The 26,310-nt window shown below is 37.9% G+C and overlaps 2 protein-coding genes across 3 annotated transcripts; one reads left to right on the top strand and one right to left on the bottom strand.

Moving 5' to 3' along the window:
* Window positions 1-1,969: 1,969 nt before the first annotated feature.
* Window positions 1,970-15,024, top strand: LOC122058034 (ISWI chromatin-remodeling complex ATPase CHR11). Its single transcript, XM_042620431.1, has 25 exons — window positions 1,970-2,436; window positions 3,068-3,196; window positions 3,315-3,418; window positions 4,729-4,841; window positions 8,613-8,710; window positions 9,094-9,273; window positions 9,364-9,585; window positions 10,580-10,714; window positions 10,809-11,091; window positions 11,176-11,249; window positions 11,413-11,633; window positions 11,715-11,802; window positions 11,924-12,017; window positions 12,130-12,318; window positions 12,508-12,539; window positions 12,657-12,730; window positions 12,847-12,936; window positions 13,112-13,181; window positions 13,291-13,348; window positions 13,440-13,498; window positions 13,601-13,766; window positions 13,928-14,106; window positions 14,192-14,407; window positions 14,494-14,598; window positions 14,715-15,024. Exons 1-25 carry the CDS (start codon window positions 2,197-2,199, stop codon window positions 14,730-14,732), a joined length of 3,237 nt encoding a protein of 1,078 aa, XP_042476365.1. The 5' UTR covers window positions 1,970-2,196; the 3' UTR covers window positions 14,733-15,024.
* A 1,281-nt stretch (window positions 15,025-16,305) lies between these two features.
* LOC122058035 (serine/threonine-protein kinase PBL27-like) lies at window positions 16,306-25,616 on the bottom strand. Of its 2 annotated transcripts, none has more exons than XM_042620433.1 (5): window positions 25,143-25,616; window positions 24,010-24,209; window positions 23,613-23,802; window positions 17,592-17,983; window positions 16,306-17,415 (listed from the first exon to the last, which is right to left on the bottom strand). In XM_042620433.1, exons 1-5 carry the CDS (start codon window positions 25,279-25,281, stop codon window positions 16,795-16,797), a joined length of 1,542 nt encoding a protein of 513 aa, XP_042476367.1. In that variant the 5' UTR covers window positions 25,282-25,616; the 3' UTR covers window positions 16,306-16,794. The 2 variants fall into 2 exon arrangements, with proteins under 2 accessions (XP_042476367.1, XP_042476366.1); XM_042620432.1 differs by having other exon boundaries at window positions 24,010-24,215.
* Between the last annotated feature and the right edge of the window lie 694 nt (window positions 25,617-26,310).

A 26,310-nucleotide genomic window follows, 5' to 3' on the forward strand; every position in this document is an offset into this window, starting at 1 on the left:
AGTTTTTCTTCAGTCACGTTGACCATTGAATAGATTGAGGAAAAAAAAATTAAATCTCTGTAGATGTGGATCGTAGATAAAGAGTGGGGGGTTAATAATGACATTTACTAGTTTAGACTCCAAGTAGTCAAAACGTGTTAAATGAAGAGACTACTTATTCACCCTTGGTTTAAAGTTTTGGGCAAAAGAATCCTATTCTATTGGCACATAAAACAGCAACATGCGGGACCAATGAGAGAGTATGTGATAGCATCTTCACTGCTTTGTGTGTTTAGGGTAACATGGTTTTTTCCCACATACCCTATCTCTATGTGTTTCCTACACGTACAGTACAATATTATTTTTTCTTAAAGTTTTTCATGAAAATGCTATTACACCAACATAGGGGGTCAACGAGAGTCCATACATAGGCATCCAACTAGGAGGATGGATCATTTTTCACGACGTCATGTGTCTGGTGCAATTAATGCTAGGCAGTATTATTTTTTTCCTAAAATGTATGTAATTTATTTTTAACAATATGGTTCACTATGTAAGAGTTATTTCATCAATTTCCCTCACGGTTTCAATGTTGCTTTTACCCTTATTCTTCTTCTTCTTCTTTTTTTTTTTTTAAATGAAAAAATGACATGCATTTTCATCCATAATTAGATGATTAAATATTTTCATGTGGTAAGAAAAGTCACATCATATGGACTATGGAGAGTGGGATCCTAGCCTGAATGGCTTACTCGTTAACTATTTTCCAAATATTTGTTGAAAAAAGTTGGCATATTATACGCACACTAATTGTTTGTAGAGAAATGGAGTCATGGGAAGACACATTTTAGTAAATTTCAACTAATGCATTTTCCTATTTGGAGATATAAAACCCAATGTTTAAGACTTGATATAATGGGCTAGCAAAAATGGGAATTTCAATATTAACATATGACTAATTTAGTGGAAGGAACCCCTTGCTCCATCATTGTTCAGGTAGACTCATTGGTACTTGGTAGCCTAGTGGAAGGATACCCTAACCTCATCCAACTATTCACCAAGTCTAGCCACCCCACGTGACTCGAAAATATAAGTAAATATATAGAAGTCATTAAAAAAGATGAATGTTTAGCAATAAAAGTCACTAAAGTACTATGGTATTTACTCACGAAACTCAAATTAATTAAACTATGCTTACACAATCAAAGTTTAGCAAGTTCAAATCAATTAAACCATGTATAAAAAATATGAATGCTTAGATAACAATCACCACCATCTCAACTAAACATATCACATAGTCTTAGCACTAAATGCATATAGTATTAAAAAAAAAAATACGAGTAGTATTAAAGGGGTCGGGTTGGGCTTAAAGGAGTCGTTTAAATCGGGTTTATAGATGTGTTGGGTCGGTTCATTGGATTTTTTCTCCCCTTCCCTATAAATAAGAATCATGTAAGAAAGGGAGGCACCTCTCTTCCTCTCTTCCTCTCTTCTTCTAGGTTTTTAGTTGTGCTCTATTATTCTCTTTTAGTTATTTGTCTTAGTTTTTTATGCAAGCACTTTTGTAATATTTTTTTTATTAATGCAAGTATTTTATTTGATTGTTCAAGTTATTCAAAGGTGTAGTAATTTTAATTTATAGTTATAGGCTTAGTTATGAGAGATAAGAACAAGTTGTGGAACATCTCTTTCAAGTTCAATTTTTCTCTTATAGATTTTGGTTGCATCGTATACTACATGATTATAAATGTGTCGCTCGACACATTTATTAATCGGGCTGGTTTAAGTTTGGCCATAAACATATAGGGCTCGATCGAGCCTACTGATGTGGGTCTGGAATTGACACTCTTAATCTATGACCACGTGTCATCATAAGAAGTCTCGCCACACCTCACCGCGCGAAATCCTCCCTGTGAAGGATGTTTTCCCCTCAACACACTGGCCGGAGCGGGAAATTTTCATCCTCGTCGAATAATTGGCGGGAAGTCACTCCCAAAACTCCGTTGAATTGCGTTAAATCTCTCAAGTATATATAAAAGGGCCTAACCTCTTCTCAATTATCGCCTAACCGACCCTTCCGTCATATTCACTTAAAATTTCTCAAAAAGTGGTCTCATAGGTCTCTCTCTCTCTCGCGCGCGCTCTTCTTCGCCCGATTCCTTTCTTCTTCTGCCTCCAATCTGTGCATCATCAACGAAGACCTAGATCTAAGCATCCATGGCGAAGATCTCGAATTCCGAGGTCTCTTCCGACGAAGATCCTTCGAATGGTTCGATTTATTCGGAGGAAGACCAGAAGAACGAAGAACTAAATGATGAGGAAGACGAAGAGGAGCTTGAAGCTGTCGCGAGGACGACTGTTTCTGATGAGGAAGCAGGTGAGGATAATTCACAGTCCACGGACGACGATGCTGTCGCTGATGGCAAGAGCGAGGACGAAGAAGAAGACGAGGAAGAGGTAAGGATGCGGATTTGAATGACGCTCATTTTTTTTTTTTTTTGTTAGGTTTATGTTGTTCGAACTTGATGTGTTATCGTGGAGGCATCAGTTAGGTTTTTCGTGGACGTTGATGGTTTCACTGTTTATAGAACCAGCGGTCTAGGGTTTCATTGTTGCATTGACGAAAAATTTCAAATTATAGCTAAATTGCTATGCAATAGTCGCTTATGGATTTGGTGCAAATTAAAAGGTGTTTTAAGTTCCAGGGTTTTTTTTTGGTTGGTCGCATTAAGCTTCTCACCACTCGTTGGTTTACTGTTACCACCTTTTTTTCCCCGTTTCCCCAATCTCTTATGGTGATCTCACTCTCCTGGGATTACAAAAGAGTAGAGTTCAGTTATATTTGAATTTTTTTTCCCATCATGGCACTCCTAATGGACTCATTCTAGTCGGGCCACGGACTTGCGTCCTCCAAATTCCCTTTCATCCTACTCACAATTTTAGTTTTCTCGGTAAATGAGAGTTTTTGTACTGGTTTCATCTGTGTTTGCAATTATTTATCAAGTTCAAGCGTGTTAAACCTGGTTTCCATCATGCCACGTACTATTCTATATTTTTATCCAGCTTCATTTCTTCTATATTCTCGCAGGCAGGAAATTCAGGGAATGCTGAAATTGGAAAGCGTGAAAGGGCCAGGTTGAAAGAAATGCAGAGGATGAAGAAACAGAAGATCCAAGAAATTTTGGATGCCCAAAATGCTTCCATTGATGCTGACATGGTTTGTGATTTTAGCCTTTTTAAAACAATTTTTACCTTTTGTTGATACATATTGGGTGTGTGAATACAACTTGTAATTTTATTTTATTTTTTATTTTTTTTAATTATTGTTATTCCAGAACAACAAAGGGAAGGGGCGGCTGAAGTATCTTCTGCAGCAGACAGAGATATTTGCTCATTTTGCCAAAGGCCAGTCGACACCTCAGAAGAAACCAAGGGGAAGGTAAAATTATTTGCCCATTGAATAATCATAGATGGTATAAAGTTTCCCTCTTATGATTGTTGACCTTGTTATCCAAGGTGAAACCAGAGAAGGACTATGCATGGGTAACAAAACGTGTGACCTGTTTGACTATTAGGAAAATAATATTTTGATGTTGGAGTGGTGAAGATGCACACTCGAATGTAGGCTGAGATTTATTTGTCATTCTAGTTATATCTGAAAAAGGGAAAATGAAATTCAAGGGCAAGGTGGGTGGAACCAGCCTTTCAAAGCCAAGTCGTGGATATACACTTGATCACTTTAAGAACTTAAAATAAATCCAAGTAATGTGCAGCAGGGTTGTTAAAACCATTTTTTGTTTCATTGATATTTTAGTTATGAGATATGGTTCACTTCAATTAGAAGTCTGAATTACTGTTAAGTAGTCCTTGCAAGCTTTGTTCTCCTGCATGATGTCTGGAGCTTTTAAGTACCTTTATTTGGAAGAGGAACTATTTGGAGCTTACTTATGTTATTTGCTGTCTGGTCGAAGGAAGGACACAGACATGTGAATGGAAAATGGATTCAAGGAGTTGGTGATCGTTCATTTTTCTATTATGCTTTTGAGGATATATTTTGGAGTTACAAAAAAATGTTGACGTGGATAAGTTTGGTGACTTTACATTATTTTTTGTTGAATTTTTTACATTAAATTGAATGAAGGCATAATTTGCTTTAAACCAATCTTATAAAGTATCTATCCCGCAAATAAAATTGTCATTTGGCTGTACATGTATATTCCTGCACCACTTTTGATCAAGATGCAGATTCTAAGATGATGACAATAACAGATTGATGGCAGTGGTAACATTAATAGGTGGGTTGACTCTAGGGTTTTCCGTGAACAGTATTGTTTTATCTAATGATAACGTTATTGATGAGTCTAGGCCTGGCCTTGAGTCAGTTAGGTAATTTTGAGTCAAATTTCTAACATTATGTAGATAAATTTTTCAGAAGTGGTAATGCAATGTTAGTATGAGGTAGCATTTAGGGTCTTTTAATGTGGTTAGGAAGAGTTGAAAAGTTGATCAAGAAGACTTTGTAGGGGTAATTGATTTGGCTAGAAGGGCCTATTTTTTTTGCAATATCGTGAATGCTTGAAATAATAAAGAGGAAGTGCTGCGATGTTTTGTGTTCTGATATATTTTTCTTTGTAGTACTGCTCAAATGGAATAAGAAGGTTGTAGTGTCTCACGTGAAACATGTAGTCTTCTGCATTACACTGATCACTTTTTGAGTTGGATGGTTTGTTTATTGTTTGATAATTGCAGGGGTCGTCATGCATCTAAAGTAACAGAGGAGGAAGAAGATGAAGAATGCCTTAAGGAGGAAGAGGATCATCTTTCTGGTGCAGGAAGTACACGATTGGTGACACAACCTTCTTGTAAGATATATTCCTTTCGACAGGTTCTTTTCCTCTTTTATAACATGCAGAATAATAATAATTCACTGAGCGCTAATAATGCATTTCAGGCTTCTAGAAAGAAACTAGAAACAGAACAACATTTGAATCAATAGGACGAACACAGGGACATAATTGATAGGAAACGACTCCAGTCCCATATGCATAGCTTAACAGCTCAAAAGCTCTTAAGAAAAGTCAATATCCTTAACTCAAATCCTACCTAATTGATGGTGTGTTTGTATAAAGCTTTCAAAAATTTTAATTCAACTCATAAAAGGAATCTTGATCACACTCCTAAATTGATTAAGAAAATCAAACTAAAATTTTTAATTTATTCTAACAACCAATATCCTAATCTGACTCTAAACACATAATTGTGTACTTTTCCCCCACTTTATGGGCTTATAATTATGGGTTGTTACTACAAATAACCATAAACAAGTAGTCCAAGACCAATAGAACCCATTCATGATCCAAATAAAGTCTTCCTAGGACAATTGGGTAGTCTTAACTGTGTCGTATAATCTAGAGGATATATTGTTTTCCACTTCTCATTGCTTTAGGTGCTTTGATGTCAAACCTAAGTTGGAGGAGACATACGCCCCTTTCCTTGTTTAGATGCAAATTGCTTACTTCTACACAGTTAGTTGTTGGGTTGTGCTTGTGGTTTGGTCTACCCCCTAACATATCCAAGGTTGGGTGGTGTTTTTGGGTTCTTGATTGGGCTTTGGTCAAGTTCTCCATAGCTTGAGCCAATGCCTTAGCTTAGTAATACCTATATATATATATATATATATATATGATGTTTCACGTATTAAACATTGAAGAAAGTAAATTCTTATACTAACCTTAGGTTTAATGTGGAATTAATCCTGGATCAGGGAAATCCAGTGGAAGATTAGCTTGCGACAGGATCATAGGAAAAGAACACTATTAGATTAGAGAAAACCAAATAACTTTGTCAAAAGTATTCTATGTTTAGGGAGAAGAGAGTAAGAAGAAACTAAAGAAGAAAGTAGAAGCATTAGAGGGAATATCAGAACTAGAGAATAAGAACAAAGAAGCCTGAGGAAAGCTCACACATGTTAAAAGCATATCAGAAGAAGCAGGAAATTAGGTTTGGGATATCAATTCTGTATGTAGTGTGCTCAACAACTCCAAAACTCTTTGAAAACTATTCCTTAATCAAAGCATGTCCAGTTGATGGGGGTGTATACATATATACAGACCTTGAAATTCCAAACAAGTACTACAAAAGAGAAGTATTTCAAGTAATATGTGCATATAATTAAAGATGTGTGTGGTGGCATGGTGATTAATTTGGCTAGAAAACTAACATATCATTAGCAAATGAGAGATGAAGTATCATGTTGTTGACATGAGAAGCTCTATAAGGGCTGATTCTATCTGCGGAAATAAGCAAATTAAGGGTTTTGGTATGAGCCATCAGTCAAGTCTGCTAGGAAGGGCAAGCAGGAGGGGCCAGCGAGGCTTGTCGAGACCTTTGGAAAGGGACAAAGTTGCTCGGTGAAGCCAAGCTTTCTATCCATCCTGTGTCAACTCCAATCTGATTGAACTGAGGAAAGCACCAAAGGTAGTTAATTCCCAATTACAACATGGTTATATCAAGGATCAACTTTAACCTCCTATTTGTTTGTGCTTATCATGGATGAATTAACCAGGCATATTCAAGATGAGGTTCCTTAGTGTATGATTTTTGTTGATGATATTGTTTTGGTGGATGAGATAAAAGTAGAGATTATTGCCAAGTTGAAGTTATGGAGATCAACCTTGGAATCAAAAGGTTTTTAAGATAAGTAGAACATAGACAAAGTATATGGTGTCAAGGATGGATAATGAGGTGGTGAAAATTGATGAGAGGGAGGTTTCACAAAGTGATTATTTTAGGTTTCTGGGTTCAATCATAAATAAAGGTGATATAAAAGATGATGTTTCATAAAGAATTAAAATAGGAGGAATGAAGTGGAGGATGAACAGTTAAGAAGCATCATGTATATAAATTTAGTGTAGTAGAGATGAGGATGTTGAGAATGATGACTGGTAAAGTTAGGAAGGATAAGAATGATCATATTAGGGCTGGTTTTGGAGTAGCTTTGATATATGTAACCTATGAGAAATTCGTTTGAGGTGGCATGACCATGTTCGAAGGAGGAGTGATTTGCTTCAAATTGAAGGATCTAAAAGAGTTAGGGGCAGTCCTAAAATGACTTTAGGAGAAGTGGTGAGAAACGACATGCATAAGTTAGTCCTTGTATCAATTATGACATTGAACAAAGCTGATTGGAGGCAAAGATCCATGTAGCCAACCCCATTTAGTTGGGATAAGGTTGAGTGGTTGTTATAGACTCAATATAGAATTCTTAAAGCTATCATCTTAATGACTTAATCTATCTCAAACACTTGTATACTAATCCTGTGTACTTATGAATAAATGGCCTAATTATAATATAACTACCCAATGCTCAATTTTAGCCCATAGGACTGCCACCTCTTCTTACGGGCCTTCCAAGCGTGCTCCGAGGCATCCATATTGGATGATGTTGATCTAACTAGTCCAATGCAGGCATGCAGCTGCATCAAGGGTATTTGAAAGGTTTTAATTAGTACTACAGTTTATTATTTAATCATGACTTGAATTGATCTATAGCTCTACTATAAAGTTGCAAACTTGAGAAATATGCCGGGCCTGGTTGTGCTTTGGGCTAGGACAAGGCTCCATCTGCCTAATCCTAGTTTGTTGGGCTATGCATAGCTAGCTGTTCTGAAGCTGTTTGAAGTTGGTTAGGTTATAATTCAACTCTGTTTGGCTCACTTTAAATTAGAACAAAACGTAAGGCACTTCTTGGGGCAAAGGAGAGAAAACACCTTGTTGACACTTCATGAGTTTGTGTTGATTCATGTTTATTGGCGTTAATTTATTTATTTTTTTAGGAATATGCTTATATTAAACCCTATGCTTTGTTTATTTTATATTGGTTTTCTCATATTAGGTTATTATTGGCATAATTATATCAATGGAAAGTGTTCTTTATGGGGGAGTGTAGTCCTTGTGCATGTGTGAGTACCAATGGGAGCGCACGAGGAAGCATCCACATAGGTCATTTTCCTTTCATGGGGGGTGGGCTGGACATTTCAAAGTCCCCATGTGTCTAGGCTCAGGGGCAACTCTCCCCCACAAAAAAACTCTCCCTTGTATCATATTGCATAGAAGTATAATTATATAAAATTGTCATTGCTATATCTTTATTACATATAATCATATACTGCACGCCTAGGCGGGCGCCTTGTCTCCTAGGTGCCCCTCGGCTTGGGCCGCTTGGTCGCTGTGACAATGTTCATCTGCAATGGATACGTGATCTTTCAAAATTCCATTTTGATAGTCACCCTTATAAAGTTGTGTTGGCAATTAATGGATGTAGACTTATCCTCAAGTGTTCCTTGGGAGGATTCCCACCATGTTGGCTAAGTGCAAGTCCGTAATGATTAGGAATGAAATCTTGGCCAAGCGAGCAAATGGATAGGCATTATTTCTCCCCTGGGGAGTGTTGGGGTTTCTTTTCCTTTTTCTCTCTGATGAATTGCAAGTTCTGATTGCTTAGTAAGGTCATTGTTAATTGATTTATTTTGGAGTCCAAAGTTTAATTCTTTTAATTAAATTTCATTTTTATGTTTTAGTATTTACTTTGAGGCACTTGATGATCCCTTGGGTTGCTTTGATCTGTTTTGCAGGTATTCAAGGGAAGATGAGGGATTACCAGCTGGCTGGATTGAACTGGCTGATAAGGCTTTATGAAAATGGCATTAATGGAATTCTTGCAGATGAAATGGTATATTGAAATGCTGGAGCTTTCTTGTTTTGGTTCTTAGATGATTCTTTTTGGTCATGCTCATCTTTGATAGTTGGGCTAAATCTTTCAAAGTTCTTTCTAGTCATGTGTATGTTTGGCAGTAGGGCTAAATCTTTGAAGTTCTTTCTGGTCATGCCCATTACTTTCTGGTTATTCTCATCTTTGGCAGTGGGTAAAAATTTGAGAGTTCTTTGAGATTAGATATTTGCCATCAAAGTTTCCCAAACTTGCCAATCTTCAATTCATTTGTGTATATCGTTGAGAGTTGTGTATGTCAGACAACCTGTCTGATCTGATATCGTGGATCACTTCACTTCTTAATCATTCCATATTGATGATTGCTTGGTGTAACTTTTGTTCAGGGTCTTGGCAAAACACTGCAAACTATCTCATTGCTAGGTTATTTGCACGAGTTCAGGGGAATAACCGGTCCTCATATGGTTGTTGCACCAAAATCTACCCTTGGCAATTGGATGAAGGAGATTCGGCGTTTTTGTCCGGTTCTGCGTGCTGTGAAATTTCTTGGAAATCCAGATGAAAGGGTAATTAGCCTTGGCTTCATGAATTACTCTTCTATTATTTACTCTATGCACTGCATTGCGAATTATTACTTTTGTTTTATGATTTTGCAGAAGCACATAAGGGAGAAACTACTCGTTGCCGGGCATTTTGACGTCTGTGTGACCAGTTTTGAAATGGCAATCAAAGAAAAGACTACATTACGCCGTTTTAGCTGGCGTTATGTTATTATTGATGAGGCTCATCGAATCAAGAATGAGAACTCACTTCTTTCAAAAACAATGAGGCTTTACAACACTAACTACCGACTGCTTATTACAGGGACTCCGCTTCAGGTAGCGATGTACTATTCTGCATGCAAGCTTTTGTACTTCTGAGCTTCCCCACCCTTTTTTTTTTTTGGGTTGCTTCTTTTTATTATCTAGAGGATCTTTGATCCTTCAGCGTTTGAAATGAAAAATGAGGAATCTAAGATTTCATTTGCAACTGAGTCACTTTTTCCAACTTATTGTATATGTTCTTTTAGGTTAACTGGAAAAGCAGTTGGCCAAATTTATTGTGGTTTGAACTCATTGACCTTAATCAAGATCATTTAGTTACCAGGCTAACATATAGCAGCAGAATCCAGCTGTTAGAATCTCTCTTTTTGATGCTTTTGTTACTGATTACTCAATATTTGATATGAAAACATCGTGTAGTTGATCTCTGAGTTTGTTTGGATATTTCCTTGGTGTTGGAACTATTGTGATTCGAATAATTGCATTCTCTTAACTCCAACCCTTGGGGGTTTATGCTTTCCAAAATGTACAAGGAAGGGCTAAAGTCACTGTGAGACGTTAGCACTTATGCTTATTTTGCATGTTTAAGATCCATGTTTTCATGGCAGCATGGAGCTTATTGTGTTGTTATTTTTTGGGGGGGGGGTGTTTCTTTTGTACAACCTGTTCTGATGAGCTTATCAGGATGTTCCGCCAACTTTTATCCACATGGGTGGCTAGTTTTGGCCAACAAACTGTTGGATTAGTTTTACAACTTATGGATTAAGTATGTGTTGAATTTCAGACTCAAATTCAATCAAATACCCTCCCACGCATGTCCATGCCTTGCTTTTTTAACCATTTGAAAAAAAAAAATTAATATGTATTTCTTTATAATTTTATCTCTTAACTGTACTGGATGTCATTTGTTTAGATTGTTTGCATCCTTTCTAGATCCTTGGAGAGGTCATGTTTTAAGTATTTCTATATCCGGCATGAAGATGTTTGTATGTCTCTTGCAAAAGTTGCTGTAAAGTGGATTTAATATTCTTGCAATCTGTTTTATCTGCAGAACAATCTCCATGAGCTTTGGTCTCTTCTTAACTTTTTACTCCCTGAGATATTTAGTTCTGCTGAAACCTTCGATGAATGGTTTCAAATATCTGGTGAAAATGACCAGCAGGAGGTGGTACAACAGCTTCACAAGGTAAAGGTTTCAGTGTTGTCTTTGGGCACTATTTCATTTGATCTAATTTGATGGAACAGCATGAATGTATGATGTATGTTTCTGCATTTTGAAGGTCCTCCGTCCTTTCTTGCTAAGAAGGTTGAAGTCCGATGTTGAGAAAGGCTTGCCTCCTAAAAAGGAAACCATACTTAAAGTAGGGATGTCGCAGATGCAGAAGCAGTATTATCGGGCTTTATTGCAGAAAGATCTAGAGGTTGTTAATGCTGGTGGAGAGCGTAAGCGTCTTCTGAATATAGCAATGCAGCTGCGTAAATGTTGCAACCATCCATACCTTTTCCAAGGGGCTGAACCTGGCCCTCCTTATAGTACAGGAGATCATCTAATCACAAATGCAGGTAGGATTTTGCTTTTGTGAAGCCTCTGAGTTCATTGGTGCTTATTGGTTGATTGATTGTAACAGTATCTTTCCCAACTTTCAGGGAAAATGGTTCTCCTTGATAAATTGCTCCCAAAGCTAAAAGAGCGTGACTCTCGTGTTCTAATATTCTCTCAGGTTAGTGTCATGGCCCATCATGCTTGGATAATTAAGAATCTTGATTATTTAACTTTGTTCTGCATCATTCCTTGAACTCCTCCATGTTGATTAGATTTTCTGTGTTTTTGTAATTTTCATTGTTAGTGATTTCATCTTTTCTTATTCCTGCTCTTATCTGTAGATGACTAGACTGCTAGACATTCTGGAAGACTACTTAATGTTCCGTGGATATCTGTACTGTCGAATTGATGGGAATACTGGTGGAGAAGACCGTGATGCTTCCATTGATGCCTTTAACCACCCTGGAAGTGAAAAGTTCATCTTCTTATTATCAACCAGAGCAGGAGGCCTTGGTATTAATCTTGCCACTGCTGATGTTGTCATTCTTTATGATAGTGATTGGTAAGTTCATTCTGTCTTTTGGGTGTTGCTACTGCAATTTAATTAGTTCAAATTCTGAAATTTTTTATTTCCACAATGCAGGAACCCACAGGTGGATTTGCAAGCACAGGACCGTGCTCATAGGATTGGTCAAAAGAAAGAAGTTCAAGTGTTCCGGTTTTGTACAGAGGTTCAGTTGATCCCTTTTTCCTGAGTAGTTCAAATGACAGTATATGACTCGTAAAGTTTTTCGTAATATCATTTATTTTTTACCTAACAAAAGCTGTCATTTAATTTTTGTGCTGATTCAGTACACGATAGAGGAGAAAGTGATTGAAAGGGCATATAAGAAGCTTGCACTTGATGCCCTAGTAATTCAACAAGGGCGGTTAGCAGAACAGAAAAGTAAAGAATATCTGTTTTAGATGATTGTTTGCTGTTCTATTTTTAAGTGTAACTTGGTGTTAAAATTCTCCAGTAACCTCTGTTGACACTTTTATTGTGACCTGTGATGCAGCTGTTAATAAAGATGAACTGTTGCAAATGGTGAGGTTTGGTGCTGAAATGGTTTTCAGTTCTAAGGACAGCACAATCACAGATGAGGATATTGACAGAATCATAGCAAAAGGAGAGGAAGCAACAAGAGAGCTTGATGCCAAAATGAAGAAATTTACTGAAGATGCTATCAAATTTAAGATGGATGATAGTATGTATTATGATTCACTTGAGCACTTATCCCATCTCCTCTCATCTCCCTCCCAAATCCCCAGAACCCATCTGGCATCTCCCTCACACCCCCCACCCCCCACCCCCCGTGCGCGAAAAAAATAAATAAAAAAAAAAGAGGAAAACTATATCGGGTTCTAATCTTTATTATTTGTTTGTGTCTGTGCAGCTGCTGAACTTTATGATTTTGATGATGAAAAGGTACACACATTTTTGTTTGATATGCCCTTACCTGTTGCAGCCAATGTAAAAGATGCTAATGATGCTTCTAGCAGACTGTGTACATTGTTATTAATATTCATTTTTATTTTAATGAAGGATGACAAACTTGATTTCAAGAAACTTGTCAGTGATAACTGGATTGAGCCTCCGAAGAGGGAGCGCAAGCGCAAGTAAGTATAATAATTGTATTGCACCTTCTGCATGTTATACTCTTTATGGTCCCCCCACCTCCCTTTTTTTTTTTTTGGTTCTGTGTAGATCTGATTTCTGTATGTCATTTCTTTAGCTATTCAGAATCTGAGTACTTCAAGCAAGCAATGCGCCAAGGAGGTCCAGCAAAACCGAGAGAACCACGCATTCCTCGCATGCCTCAACTGTATGTACCTGTTGATTTCCTGGTGCTGGATGCTTGTACATTGTAGTTTTTGTCCTTTAAATTTTTTTATTAGATAGTAATCTGGTACTCTTCAATGCATTTATCAGTAGTAAGATGCATCTCAGATCATAGTTGGTATGGTTGTCGTCTGAGCTGTATTCTGTTTCATTTTCAGGCATGATTTCCAGTTCTTCAATACACAGAGGCTAAATGAACTATATGAAAAAGAAGTGCGCTACCTTGTGGTGGGTTTAATGTGTTCTATATTTTCTCCCTCTTTTTCTTTTCCTGGCTTCTAAATTTGCCCACTGTGGTCTGGGTTTGAACTAATTTACTGCCCAAATGCTTTCTCAGCAAGCAAATCAGAAAAATCAGTTGAAAGACACAATTGGAGAGGGGGATGAACCTGAAGGTTTTTATCTTTTAGACATATGTTTATGCTTTTTAGTGGAACATTTTAATTTTTAACAGTACACTAATATTTTGTTTTCCATTTGTTTAAGACATAGGGGAGCCCTTGACTGCAGAAGAACGAGAAGAGAGAGAGCAGTTGTTAGAAGAGGTGTGTAGGTTATTGACATATGGGTTCCTAATAGTCTTTTGTGCTGCATCTTGAAAGAATAAGCTGTTTCTCTTGTCGGAGCTAATTATGTGTGAATTTTAGGGTTTTTCATCATGGACTAGGAGAGACTTCAACACTTTCATCCGTGCGTGCGAGAAATATGGTCGTAATGACATAAAAAGTATTGCTTCTGAAATGGAGGGCAAAACAGAAGAGGAAGTTGAACGGTATGCCAAGGTCTTCAAAGAAAGATACAAGGAGTTAAATGGTAACGAAAAACTTCTATTTAATTATTTGATAAATAGGTTTATTGAGTTGGCATTATGGTTATAGCAAGTATAATTGAGGGTGATTTTTGAAACATTCAACCAGGTTTTATAGGTGAACAAAGCATTACTTATATGCTTAATGGTTATTTATTGTGTCCAGATTATGATCGTATTATCAAGAATATTGAAAGGGGGGAAGCCAGAATCTCTAGGAAGGATGAGATCATGAAAGCAATTGGGAAGAAGTTGGATCGCTACAAAAATCCATGGTTGGAACTGAAAATTCAATATGGCCAGAACAAAGGGAAGCTTTACAATGAAGAATGTGATCGCTTCATGGTAGGTTCCTGAATTTCTTGAGAGCATTTTTTTAATGGATGTTACTTGGATTTTTTATCCGTCTAACATGCATGACACTATACAGTTATGCATGGTCCACAAGCTTGGATATGGGAATTGGGATGAGCTCAAGGCAGCTTTTCGCACATCACCATTGTTTCGTTTTGATTGGTTTGTAAAATCTCGCACCACACAAGAACTTGCAAGACGCTGTGATACACTCATTCGTTTGGTAGAGAGAGAAAATCAAGAATTTGACGAGAGGGAGAGACAAGCCCGGAAAGATAAGAAGCTTGCAAAGGTTGTTTTCCTGTCTCCCTGTAAAATTTAATCACATGGATATTCCTGTATTTCTTTTATGCTTAATAATATACTAATGTTTTACAGAATATGACACCTTCAAAGCGTGCAATGACTAGAGTGCCTACCGAGAGCCCCACATCAACTTTGAAGAAAAGGAAACAGACAGTGATGGATGACTATATTAGCTCAGTGAGTATCAGACTGAATTCTTATAGGTTTTATATGGAGAATTTAACTTCAAAAATCTGTGTTATGTGTTTGAGCTGCTAGTCACTGTATCTGATATTGCTTAATTGTTTGTACAGGGGAGGAGGAGGAAATGAAATTTTTGTCATAGTATAAATGCCTGTCCACTGTCCAGTAACTAAAATTGCAGGATTACCGAGTAGGTTTTTACCCCGCAAGTCCTAATGGTTCACTTTCATGAATTGACCTGTTTTGAATTCTTGGGGTAATTTTTGGAGAATCTCGGTTGTCCTGGGCCATCCTATTGGTAGAAGGGGTTCGGAGGGGGTTATTAGAGGTTTCTTTCTAGTGTACCAAACAAGCTGTACACTTATTATTTTAATGTATTGCAAGAGATACTACAAAGAATTACAGAGCTCCTTGTTTCAATTTTTTCTTTTTTATTGATTCTACTGTAGTATGATATTCAAATCTGGAAACTAATGCCCCATGGATGATGTATTATAAGAGGAAAGAAGAATTTGTGCAGGAGGCATGATCTGCAGCAGCATCCCTGAACTAGGCCTTGGTCCACAGATTCAGTTCAATTTGGTATTACGATTAGATTTGTGGATGTTCTTCAAGATTGCCTCAAAAGGAAAGTAGTTTATTTAAAGCTTGGAAAATCATGTTAGATGGTGGAACAGTGGAACTGTTTTTGAATCATGGATTCATTCTTGTCAAGGTGTACAAAGATTTTAGTCCTTATTTCTGTTGGTCTCTATTTTTTATCCATAGTTTTTTTGTCATTTACGAGGCAGGGCTACTTGGAAGGTGGACCCAAGACATTGCTCGTCCCCTCCTAGAGATTGTCATTCCATTAAGTCACTTTAAGTGGTATATGTTAATATTTACATGGCCCTGTGTCAGTGGGCGCACATGGGCATCAACAAGAGTTGAGTTTATTGTATTTCGGTGGTAGAGGTGTCTCACCCTGTGTTTGGTTGCAGGTGTTGTGCAACCTGGACTGTTCTTCTGCCCTTTTTACAGTTAATGTGGCACAACCCTACTGTTAATGATATCATGAATGCGGTTATGCACCTTGCTGCTCTCACGCATCACAACCCCCCCCCCCCCCAACCCAATCCTCCACTCCAAAAAGAAAAAAGAAAAAAGAGATGCAATTTTTGACATTCTCAAAAGAAAAAAAATCCACAATTCTTACAACCAGTAAATTGGTTAAAAAAAATTGGAGGTTTAGAGCATTCAAATACTAGGTACATGCATACTTATTAAGCAAATTGTAGATGCTTGTAACATTGGTCGAAACAGCCTCTTGACATTCTTGGGGTAAGGCTGTGTAATTCTCGCTCCCCCAAGACCTTGCACATGCAAGAGCTTTTCAAGAGTATATATGATAATGTCCTGATTGCTCATGAAATGTTCCATCATATGAAGGGAAAAGGTAGAACTTGCAAAAGAGTTGCTAGGTGGAAAGAAATACTCTTGTCATAACGGAAGAGGTTCTTATAAAAGCAGTTGCAAGTTGCAACAACTACTCCACAATATGCAATGACACTTCAAACTCTCTGAAGGTGCACTTGAGAAAGAAAACTGCAATTACTAAATTAACCACTGGCTCGCGTTGAATCAGTGTATGTAGAGGATATTTCAATATGATTAGTTTGTGCATGTTCCATAAAATTAACTGACTACTCAAGGAGAAAGATATGCTACTGAAACAAAACACTTTGTATAAACCTATAATCTGACTCTGAAATCCATACAAATACGAAGATGGTTGAGATATAAGGGCTGAAAAATGAGACACCCAAAACAAAACCCATAACCCCCTTCCCTCCCTTTACAGAATTACCTGCACAAATTTAACACATACTCTTTCAAACTCCCTTTTGTACCCTGAGCTTTGACAAGTCCATACATGCAAAGTCCAACAAAGTTGCATTTCAAAATCCTATGCTGCACATGCCCACAAAAATTAACCTTCCCTCTTTCAGATTGTCTTTTAATCACAGGTCAACTAACTTTGAAATCTGATGTTTACATAGGGCAAGCCACAACAATCAAGTTGGACAAGTACCCTTATTCCATGGGAAAGATGGAAGCCTTGATAGAAGATATGGTGGCTTGTAACCACTTCTTTTCCCTGTTTTTTCTTCAGAATGATTAACCAAAGCAACCTGTAGGCTTCAGATTACCTCATTGTTGCTCATTAGTACCATTAAAGCTACCAACGGCATTTGCTCGCTTTTTTTCTCTCCAATTCTCACCCCATACTTTTGCCTCTGCAACTGCACGTTCTCTATCAAAAACTTGGTTGAAATTCCTTGATGTTTCCCTTGCATGAACAGGGCTATCCCTCTGAACTTCCTGCCTTTCCAATTCATCTAAGCCCAACTTCCTTCCAGACCCACTGCTGGGTTCACCCGTTCCAGTCTCTGCCCCTAAGTTTACTCCCCGAATGGGATCTCTGTGTCTCCTGTCAGGAGAATTCTGGTGGGGTGAGTGAGAATGTCGACCAAAATGTCCAGCTTCATCTTGGCCATCGGACCCACCACCCATGCTCTTTCGGTGCCTGGGAGTAGATGGACCAACTCTGTTACTTTGTGCAGAAGTCGCATTCGGATCGTATGTTTGGGAAGCTAAATATGTCAGAGCAGTCACGACATCTCCTATTAGAGGCCGTGTAGCAGCTTGCTCCTGCAAACACATGGCTGCAACTGCAAGAGCTTGGTAAAGTCCCCTCATTGGATAACGGCCTTGCAATAAAGGGTCAGCCATTTTGGGAAACTTCCTACGGTCTTTGAAAAGTGGTCGTGCCTGCAATCACAAGAATTAGGAAAATAAATAATTTATTTATTATTCATTAATTAAAACAAAAAAATATATTCACTTTTATTATTGTATACAAATGGAAGAACAAATTTTGAAGAAACTAAATCAGTCAAAGGAATGAGGAATAACTGAAGAAAAAAAGAAAAAAGAAAACACTTTACCCATGCAACAAGATTGTGCTCTCCAGGAGCCCTTGTGTTGTCAATTGCCTTGCGCCCTGTGATCAATTCAAGGAAAACTACACCAAAACTGTAAACATCAGATTTCAAAGTGAGTTGACCTGTCATAGCATACTCAGGGGCACAATAGCCATAAGTTCCCATCACTCGTGTGGAAACATGAGTCTTGTCTCCAACAGGACCCAGCTTTGCAAGCCCAAAATCTGACAACTTCGGGTGAAATCCCTCGTCAAGAAGGATGTTAGATGACTTGAAGTCCCGGTAAATGACAGGGGGATTTGCTTTATCATGCAGATGCTCCAACCCCTTGGCTGCACCTGCTGCAATCCTCATCCTTGTATTCCAGTCTAAAGGCTCCTTGTCTGGTGGAACATCTGAAAATAGGTAGCAGATAACTACATAAGTATTGTAGTTGATGAGCAAAAGCTTCATTCTTTTAATTGCAACAGCATATATTTATATTCTACATCACCCAAGAATTTATGCCAGATTGGCCTATTATACTATCCATTCAGAGAGAGAGAGAGAGAGAGAGAGAGAGAGAAGAAAGAGATATAACTGAAAATAAAAAATAGATCCCAAATAACATTCATGTATGAGATTACAACTAAAAGCTGCATGAAAATACAGATCCAGAATTTGCATAGGCATCTCACAAAGCTGTCTCTCAAGAAATCAACAAACATTGCATCTTGGGAAGTGGGAACCATACATTATGTGTTTCCGTTGACACCTGAAAACAAAAATACATCTAAATGGAGTCGTCAGAGAATTCAATGGAACGTTAATGGTTAAGTAAGCATAGTCATTTTCAGGAAACTGAGAGATAGGACTCCTTTATCATTCAGTTTTCTTTTTGTATTGCATCTCATTTAAACTAAAATTTTGAAAAAGAGTATCATTTGAGTCTTTTTCTCGAGCCAAAAATACAACTCCAAATATACACGAGTTATACAACTGCGAGTATTAGAGTGTGCTATGATCTTGTAGATATATTTGTGACAGACAATATAAGTAAGATACCAAGAAAGCCACAGGCCAAGAATTAATTGGCCTCTCAAAAGAGCATCTAGTTGGTTAACTAAGTCTTGCTTGCCTTTGACACACTAATACTAAGCATGCGTTGGGGTTAACCAAGAACACTCACAATTTGTTCAAAGCAAAAAATAATAAATGTAAGAAATTTAATGATGAGGGGCAATTTATTCAACTCTATCGGTCTCACTAGACATATTTGAAAAAAATGACATCAAAGAAGATTTAGTGTTTTGCATGTTTCTTGTCTTCTACAGCTGTATTAGTTTGCTACAGTTTTTTTAATTTTTAATAGGTTATTGTTTTCTACAGATTTCCCACCATTCTTTGTTCTCTATATAATACAAAGTGAAGCTTCTGACCATGGCCCATCTCTCTGTGAAGAATCAAGTGTGGAGTGAAGCCCACACAGACTTGTGGATGTCCTTGACATAACAGCTGTTTGCTTTCCACCCTAGAAATTCTCTGTACCACCTAATGTTAGTGTTGCTGAACTGCCACAGCAGTCAAAATTATATAAGCATGCTTATATACAAAAAAATGTCAGTTTTTTTTTTTGGTTGGGTCTCAACACTGAGAATTGCCTTTTTACTGCATCTACAATAAACAGGGAAAGAAGTAAGCATAATATGAGATATAGCATGATGCAAGAAAATTAGACATAAGAAAATGAGGTTATCTTCACCTACGAAGCCTTTCTTTTCTCAATAAATGAACCGTTTTCAACCTTGTAAATGAGAGTTTGTCACAACACCCAAGCCTTAAGCTATTCTTTTAACTTTTCTATCTTCTTTGAACCTCTGCTCTGTAACTTATATCCATCTTCATGCTCTTTATACAACCTAAAACAAAGAGCAACCCAATGCACAAGGCTTCCACTACTGCAGGGTCTGGGAGGGGCAAATGTACGCAGCCTTACCCCCTGCTTCACAAGAGAGGCTGTTTCCAAGTTTCAAACCTATAACCAACATGTTGCAATAGTGCAACTCAATTGTCACACCACAGGCTCGCCCACTCTCTTTATATTACCTAATAACTGAAAATGTTGGAAGGTTAATAAATGAACTAAAGCTATATACATCTCAGAGTTAGGTGGAAAAGATCGAAGAGGAGGATTCATTTTTGAAAGAGTATGAAAATCAGGTTTACTATGTAAGGGATTAGTAACACTGGTTCCCCCCCCCCCCCCCAAAAAAAACCCATTAAAAAATTAAGGCATTTTTATGAGATAACAAGTAAAGGCTACAACTATGAGAGAAGCAGGATTCTAACCACCTCCAGAACTCTTTTCTCTTTTTGGTGCATAAGTTACTACTGTCCTTGCAAATGGATGTGGGGATGGTATGGCAACAAATTGAGCTATAGGTCACGAAATTTCCCAAATAATCATGGTTAATTAAGGTGATGAGGTCCAAAGACACGGGTCGTCTTGAGCTCTCTAGATCTGTCCTCCAATCCATGTACCTCTATTGGTATGGTATCTTTGTCCTCCCTCCCTTAACCATTAAAGCCATTGAGTCCCTCATCAGTTCTTTTCTTTGGAAAGGAACTGACTCCACCAAGTTCCTCTGCCCCTCCAGCTGGAATTCAGTTTGCTTCCCCAAAGCTGAGGGAGGTCTGGGCCTCAGGCGCATTAAAGACATGAACAATGCGGGCATCCTCAAGCTGATCTGGAGGCTTGCCTCTAAGCCGAACAATATCTAGGTCTCTTGGGTTTACTCCTATCTCCTCAAATCCAACTCCATTTGATCTACTACGGCCCCCCACCCAGACTCCTCCTGGGTTTGGAGAGGTATCCTCCGCCTTAGACCTTTGGCCCTTGAGGCTATCTCCTATTCCATTGGAAATGGAGCATCTACTTCTCTTTGGCTGGACCCTTGGCACCCCTCGGGAGTTTGGAGTCCTCCGTCATCTTCTTAGTTCTAGAACTGTTTACTCCTCTGGATTGGATAGAATGGCACATCTCTTTTGTCCTCCTTATGGAAGGAGGGGATGCCTCCCCTCTTCCCAGCTCTCTAAGCAAGATCTGGACCTCCCTCCCTACCTTTCCCCCCGGCCACATAGAGAGGGATGATTCCATTCTCTGGAATCCTTCTCCTTCTAAGAGGTTCAACTTCTCCTCTACCTGGAACTTCGTTAGGACTAAAGGTCAGCCAACCCTTTGGCACAAAGTCCTCTGGTTCAAAGGCCATATCCCTCGCCATAGCTTTACTGCTTGGAGAGGAAATGAGGATGTGGACCATCTCTTTTTCTCCTGCTCCTTCTCCTCCACCATTTGGAAGAAAGTCCTTTCTCGTTGTTGGCCCAGTAGTAGAAGAGTTCTCCCTTTCACTAGGGAATCGATCTGGATAAACATGACCTTCCAAGGCCCACCATTTGTGATACCATTGGGAAGCTCGTTTTTTGTGCCACCATCAACCACCTTTGGATGGAGAGGAATCTTCGTAGATGGATGTCCAACTCCTGCTCCTTTGACGGGATTTGGAAGGCTCTCCTTCGAAGTCTCCACCAAAATTGCCACTATTCAGCCCTGTATGGTCCCAAACTCCCCTTGGAACAGACACATAATTCATTCCCGGAACATCCCTTCTTCTATTCTCCACCCCGCTCCCCTTGAGGGATTGTATCCATTTGTGCTAGTCTTCTCTTTTTGTTCGGACTAGTCCCTTTGGCAGGCCATGTGCCTCTCCCCCCTCCTTTTCTTTTCATTTGTATATTTTTGGATTAATATAATTTTTATTCATCCAAAAAAAAAAAGCACAAAATGGAAACCTGATGACAAAATGGGACTTGTTTGACGTTGTTTGTTCCTTACATGGACATTCACCTAAAAGAAAGATGATGCCCCCTCTCCTTACATGAAAAGATATGGGTCAAAATTATTCCCTCAATTAATTGACAAAGTCTCACATACAACAACAACAACAATAACCCAGCCTTATCCAGACTAAATGGGGTCCGCTACATGGATCCTTACCCTCCAATAAGCTTCGCTCAAGGTCATACTTGATACAAGGCCTAAGTTATGCACACCACTTCTCCTATAGTCATTTTAGGTCTCCCCCTCGCTCTTTTAGCTCCTTCAATCTGAATCAAATGACTCCTCCATACTAGAGCATCTAAAGTCCTCCATTGAGCATGGCCATGCCACCTCAAACAAATTTCTCGTAGCTTGTCATCTATTGGAGCAATTCCCAAATCAACTATAATATGATAATTTATTACTTCATCCTTATTAGTTTTGCCACACATCCATCTCAACATCCTCATTTCAACTATCTTAGCTACACTGAGTTTATATATATATGATGCCTTTTAACTCCCAACATTCCACACCATACAACATACCCAGTCGTATGAATGTCCTATAAATCTAAGTTTCAAAGGGATACTTCGATCACACAACACTCCGGATGCACCTCTTTACTTCATCCATCCTATTTTAATTTTCTTTGAAACGTCATCCACTATATCACCTTTATTTATGATTTATGATTGATCCCAGATACCTAAAACAATCACTTTGCGGAATCTCCCTCTCATTAATTTTCATCACCTTATTATCTATCTTAGTATAAGTAAAGTTACACACCATATACTCCATCTTTATTCTACTTATCTTAAAACCTTTTGATTCCAAAGTTGATCTCCATAGCTCCAACTTGGTGTTAATTCCCACCAATATCATCATAAAAAAAGCATACACCAAAGAACCTCATCTTGAATGCCTTTAGTTAAATCATCCATGATAAGTGCAAACAAATAGGGGCTAACCCAATTGAAATTTGGAATTCATTACCTTGAACCCCATATGTCTACATATTTAAAACACTTCTCTTCTCTAGTACTTTCCAGAATAACCTTCCAAGGACTCTGCCATAAGCTTTTTCTAGGCCAATTATGACCATATGGAGATCCCTATTGAGAAAAATCTCTAAATCTTTCTATGAAAAAGTCTCACTTATTGATATAAAAACAAACAAACAGAAAAATGATGAAGCAACCAATAACTTTAGATGCCAATCATAAACCAATCTTTATATAGTATCGACCCTTAATAAGCAATAGCTCTCAATCATCTTGTTTCTCTTTATGAATAGTTAGGTACCAATCAACGCCCTATCAAAATCTTTAGAGATAAACCATCTTACGAGATAATTGTAAACAAAATCTCACCAAATCCCAAAAGTATTCAACTAACCCTTTCTGAAAGGACCTAAAAGGCACAGATGATGACAGTAAACTAAATATCCAACATACCACACGCCAAAAAGAAACAATGCTTCCCACCAAGTAACAGTCAACGTTGAATGTGATAATGATAAGTTCTGACCTAGTAGTACCATGGTTTATACTGTCTGCTGATCATACAAGTTTGGTTAGTGAGACTGACAAATATAACGGAATATATGGACTGCAATTTCAGTAAGTGACAATATGAGGGGAAGTTGATTGAGATGGTTCAGCCACGTGCAACCGTCACAAATAATGCACTGAGGTTTAAAGATGACCACAGTTGTAGGTACAGAGGAAAGACATCATCGCTAAGGCTGAACAGCAGATATAGCATTAACCAGAGTGAAATAGCAAAGAAAAATTTCCTGTAGATGACCCAAAGTTGTTGAGACTAAGAATTGGTGTGAATTAGATTTATTTATATTTAGTTCAATACACATTGGAGTGTTCCTTTCATTAATGTGGACAATGCATTGCTATCCTAAAATGATGCTAGAGTATAGTAGGCAAGAGCAATGATGCATCGGCTTGACCAAATTCCTGATTCTTGTGCAACTATCAGAGGGGAGAATATTATTAACCTATAAAAGGATAGTTCCAATGTTTTTTCAAAAACTTAATTAACACTTTTTAGAGAAAATGAAAGGAATCCTGAACTGTACATGCCTTAGAATTACCAATTTATCATATTACATAATTTAAATGGCATTCAGGTATCAGAAGCAGTCTAACCATGTAAATGATCCTCCAATGATCCTAATGGCATGTACTCATAAACAAGGAGGCGTTGGTCTCCATCGGCACAATAACCAATCAAGTTGACAAGGTTAGTATGATGCAAGAGGCTAAGCATGAGAACCTCCACCAAAAATTCTCTGTTCCCCTGAAGGCCATTCCTGTCTAGCTGTTTTACAGCAACTACCTGCAAGAACAGCCATTTCAAATCAATCAGAAAATATAGGGCAAGACTGATGGATTAGTAAACTAATATAAGCATTTTTTGTTCAATGGAATGTGAAATACTGTGTACAATGCAGATTGCATACCAGGGAGTCAAGAGACAAATTTCAGGTTTCTACAATTGACATGATTTTCCATGTACCAATAAATAAGATTAGTTCCAACTGACCTGTCCAGTGCTCTCCAATCGACCCTTATATACTCGCCCAAATCCTCCTTCGCCCAAAAGACAATCTTGCCTAAAGTTCTTAGTGGCAGCAGCAAGCTCTCGAAAGGTGAAAGTCTGTGCAGCAATATGAGCAGTTGGCACATCTTTAGGAATTGGGGTTTCCTTCTTAGAATCAGAACCACTCCGAGATTTTGATTTTTCTGTAACTCCGTAAAGACAATTCAAACCATAGTGTGCACAAAAGGGCAAGGAGGGAGAGGAGGACAAGGAGAAAACCAGTGTCAGTAAGAAAGCAAAAGGAAAAAGAATGGAAGAAACAAAGTTTCAAGCAATGAGATGTAATTCAAAATTATTGGGAATGCAGGTTTGATAAAAAACTTGCCAGTAGAGTCTCCCTACTATATTCTAATTCACAATCACCCAAAAAAAGTGAAAGCCATTACCATGAATCTCTATCAGTTTAGCTAGTCGACTCACATTTCTTCATTCACAGAAAAACCACAGATTACCTACATATGGTAGTGGACAATGGATATTGCTCAAAACTCAAATGCAATTGGCATTCCAAAAACTCTCCAAAGGCATACAGTTAAGATGTCTTTAAGTATTATCTTCCCGGTCAAGCAAGAAGAGAAAGCAATTCATCCAATCCAAGAATACGAAGTCAACATTCATCAGCAGCTTCTTCAAGTATAATCAAGGAACATGAATTACAGAAGATATAACAAACGAGTACAGATCTCCCAATATTTATCAAAACTAGAGACAAACTGAAAATGACCAAACGGAAAGGGGAGTAAAAAAACACAAAGATTAACTAAAAAGCAAAAGCCAGTGGACTATCAATTCATCCAAGAACATTAACCGCAGGAGATACAAAAGCCCAACTTAGCACGCAACCTAGACCAAAATAAAAAATGTAAAAAATCAATCAGATCAAAATGAGAGCAAATTCTAACACCAACCCATCCTCAAAATTTATCAGAACAACACAAATAAACACAAAATTCAACACCGATGACGCGTTTCGCAGTAATCTCCAGTAAGAACTAATACAAACAAAAATTCGAGTCATGCCCACATACAAGTAGAGAAGAAACAACCCATAAAGTAAACCAAAGGTAATTAATTACCTGAACTAACTCTGCTCAGATGATGAGATTGATTAGCTGAGACTGAGCCCTCCTTCACAGAATCTAGCTTTGGAACTTCTATTACACCGTTACTCTCCTCCGTATTTGACGATCCAAAGCACGGAAAACACCCGCCCATCTCAAATCGAACAACCCCAGAAAAAAAAAATTTTAAAGAAAGGAAAAAAAGGAACAAAAACTTCCAAAACCTTCGATCTTCTTCAACAACCACTCTTCATTTTCTCTCGACCCATCTAAGAAAATTCCCACTTTTCCTTCCTTCTTTCCTTCTTCTCGTTTCTTTGCCGATCTTCACTGAACAACCTTGTTCAAACTGTAACGCCTCAGAGTCACCCAAACAGAGACGAAAAAAATCATCATCACTGAGAAGCAGCAGATCAAAAAAAATTCGGAAGACAGAGATAGTAAAGCAGCGAAACAAGAGAGACAGAGAGAGAGAGAGAGAGGGTAGAGAAGAAGAATATTGAAATATATAAAGAGAGAGAGAGAGAGAGAGAGAGAGAGAGAGAGAGAGAAGAGAGAGTGTTTCGTTAAAAGATAATTATGGGAAAATTATTGACTTTAATTGCGGGTTAATTAATTTAATTAGAGAGGATTTTTAAAGGCAGTGTGGTCCATACGCTAGCATATAAACCAATGAGAACACTATTAGAAGCATCAATAAGGGTGAAATTTTTTCTGTCATGAGGGGTGGAACAATTATTTCACCCCAAAAGATTTCTAGTCACTAACACATAAATCAATGGAAGCACTAGTAGAAGCATCAATAAGGATCAAATTTAATGAACGATATCAATAGATTCAGATCATATCAGATAAGTTTGTGTCGATTCGTTTTGCCCTTGGTTTTAATAAAAGTATACTTTTTTTATTGTTGTACCCCTAAGGCGATATAGGTAATCGATTGTCGTACCCCTAAGATGATACAGGTAATCGATCTAAAGCAGTCAAGGATCGAGGATCAATCTCAATCGATACCAATACAATCAATATAATATCGATACTTGAAACCATGATAATGACAGAATTTTTTCTTTCATAAGGAGGGGGACAATTATTTTGTTCCCCCATTATATTTAAGCGTAGGAAGCACACTGCCTTTTAGGCTTCATTTTCCTAATAATTTAATTACTGTCGAGTCGAGGTG

This window comes from Macadamia integrifolia, chromosome 12, assembly GCF_013358625.1.
Source record: "Macadamia integrifolia cultivar HAES 741 chromosome 12, SCU_Mint_v3, whole genome shotgun sequence".
Classification (NCBI taxonomy): domain Eukaryota; kingdom Viridiplantae; phylum Streptophyta; class Magnoliopsida; order Proteales; family Proteaceae; genus Macadamia; species Macadamia integrifolia.

What these genes read in the sequence shown, in the direction of transcription:
- LOC122058034 (XM_042620431.1), top strand. Translation starts at nt 2,197, where the DNA reads ATGGCGAAGATCTCGAATTCCGAGGTCTCTTCCGACGAAGATCCTTCG. An exon ending in ATTGGTGACACAACCTTCTT is followed by an intron (nt 4,842 to 8,612) that starts GTAAGATATATT and finishes TCTGTTTTGCAG; the next exon opens with GTATTCAAGGGAAGATGAGG. An exon ending in AAGAGGGAGCGCAAGCGCAA is followed by an intron (nt 12,731 to 12,846) that starts GTAAGTATAATA and finishes TCATTTCTTTAG; the next exon opens with CTATTCAGAATCTGAGTACT.
- LOC122058035 (XM_042620432.1), bottom strand. Translation starts at nt 25,281, where the DNA reads ATGGGCGGGTGTTTTCCGTGCTTTGGATCGTCAAATACGGAGGAGAGT. An exon ending in TCTGAGCAGAGTTAGTTCAG is followed by an intron (nt 24,216 to 25,142) that starts GTAATTAATTAC and finishes GTCTTTACGGAG; the next exon opens with TTACAGAAAAATCAAAATCT. An exon ending in ATTGGAGGATCATTTACATG is followed by an intron (nt 17,984 to 23,612) that starts GTTAGACTGCTT and finishes ACCTATTTTCAG; the next exon opens with ATGTTCCACCAGACAAGGAG.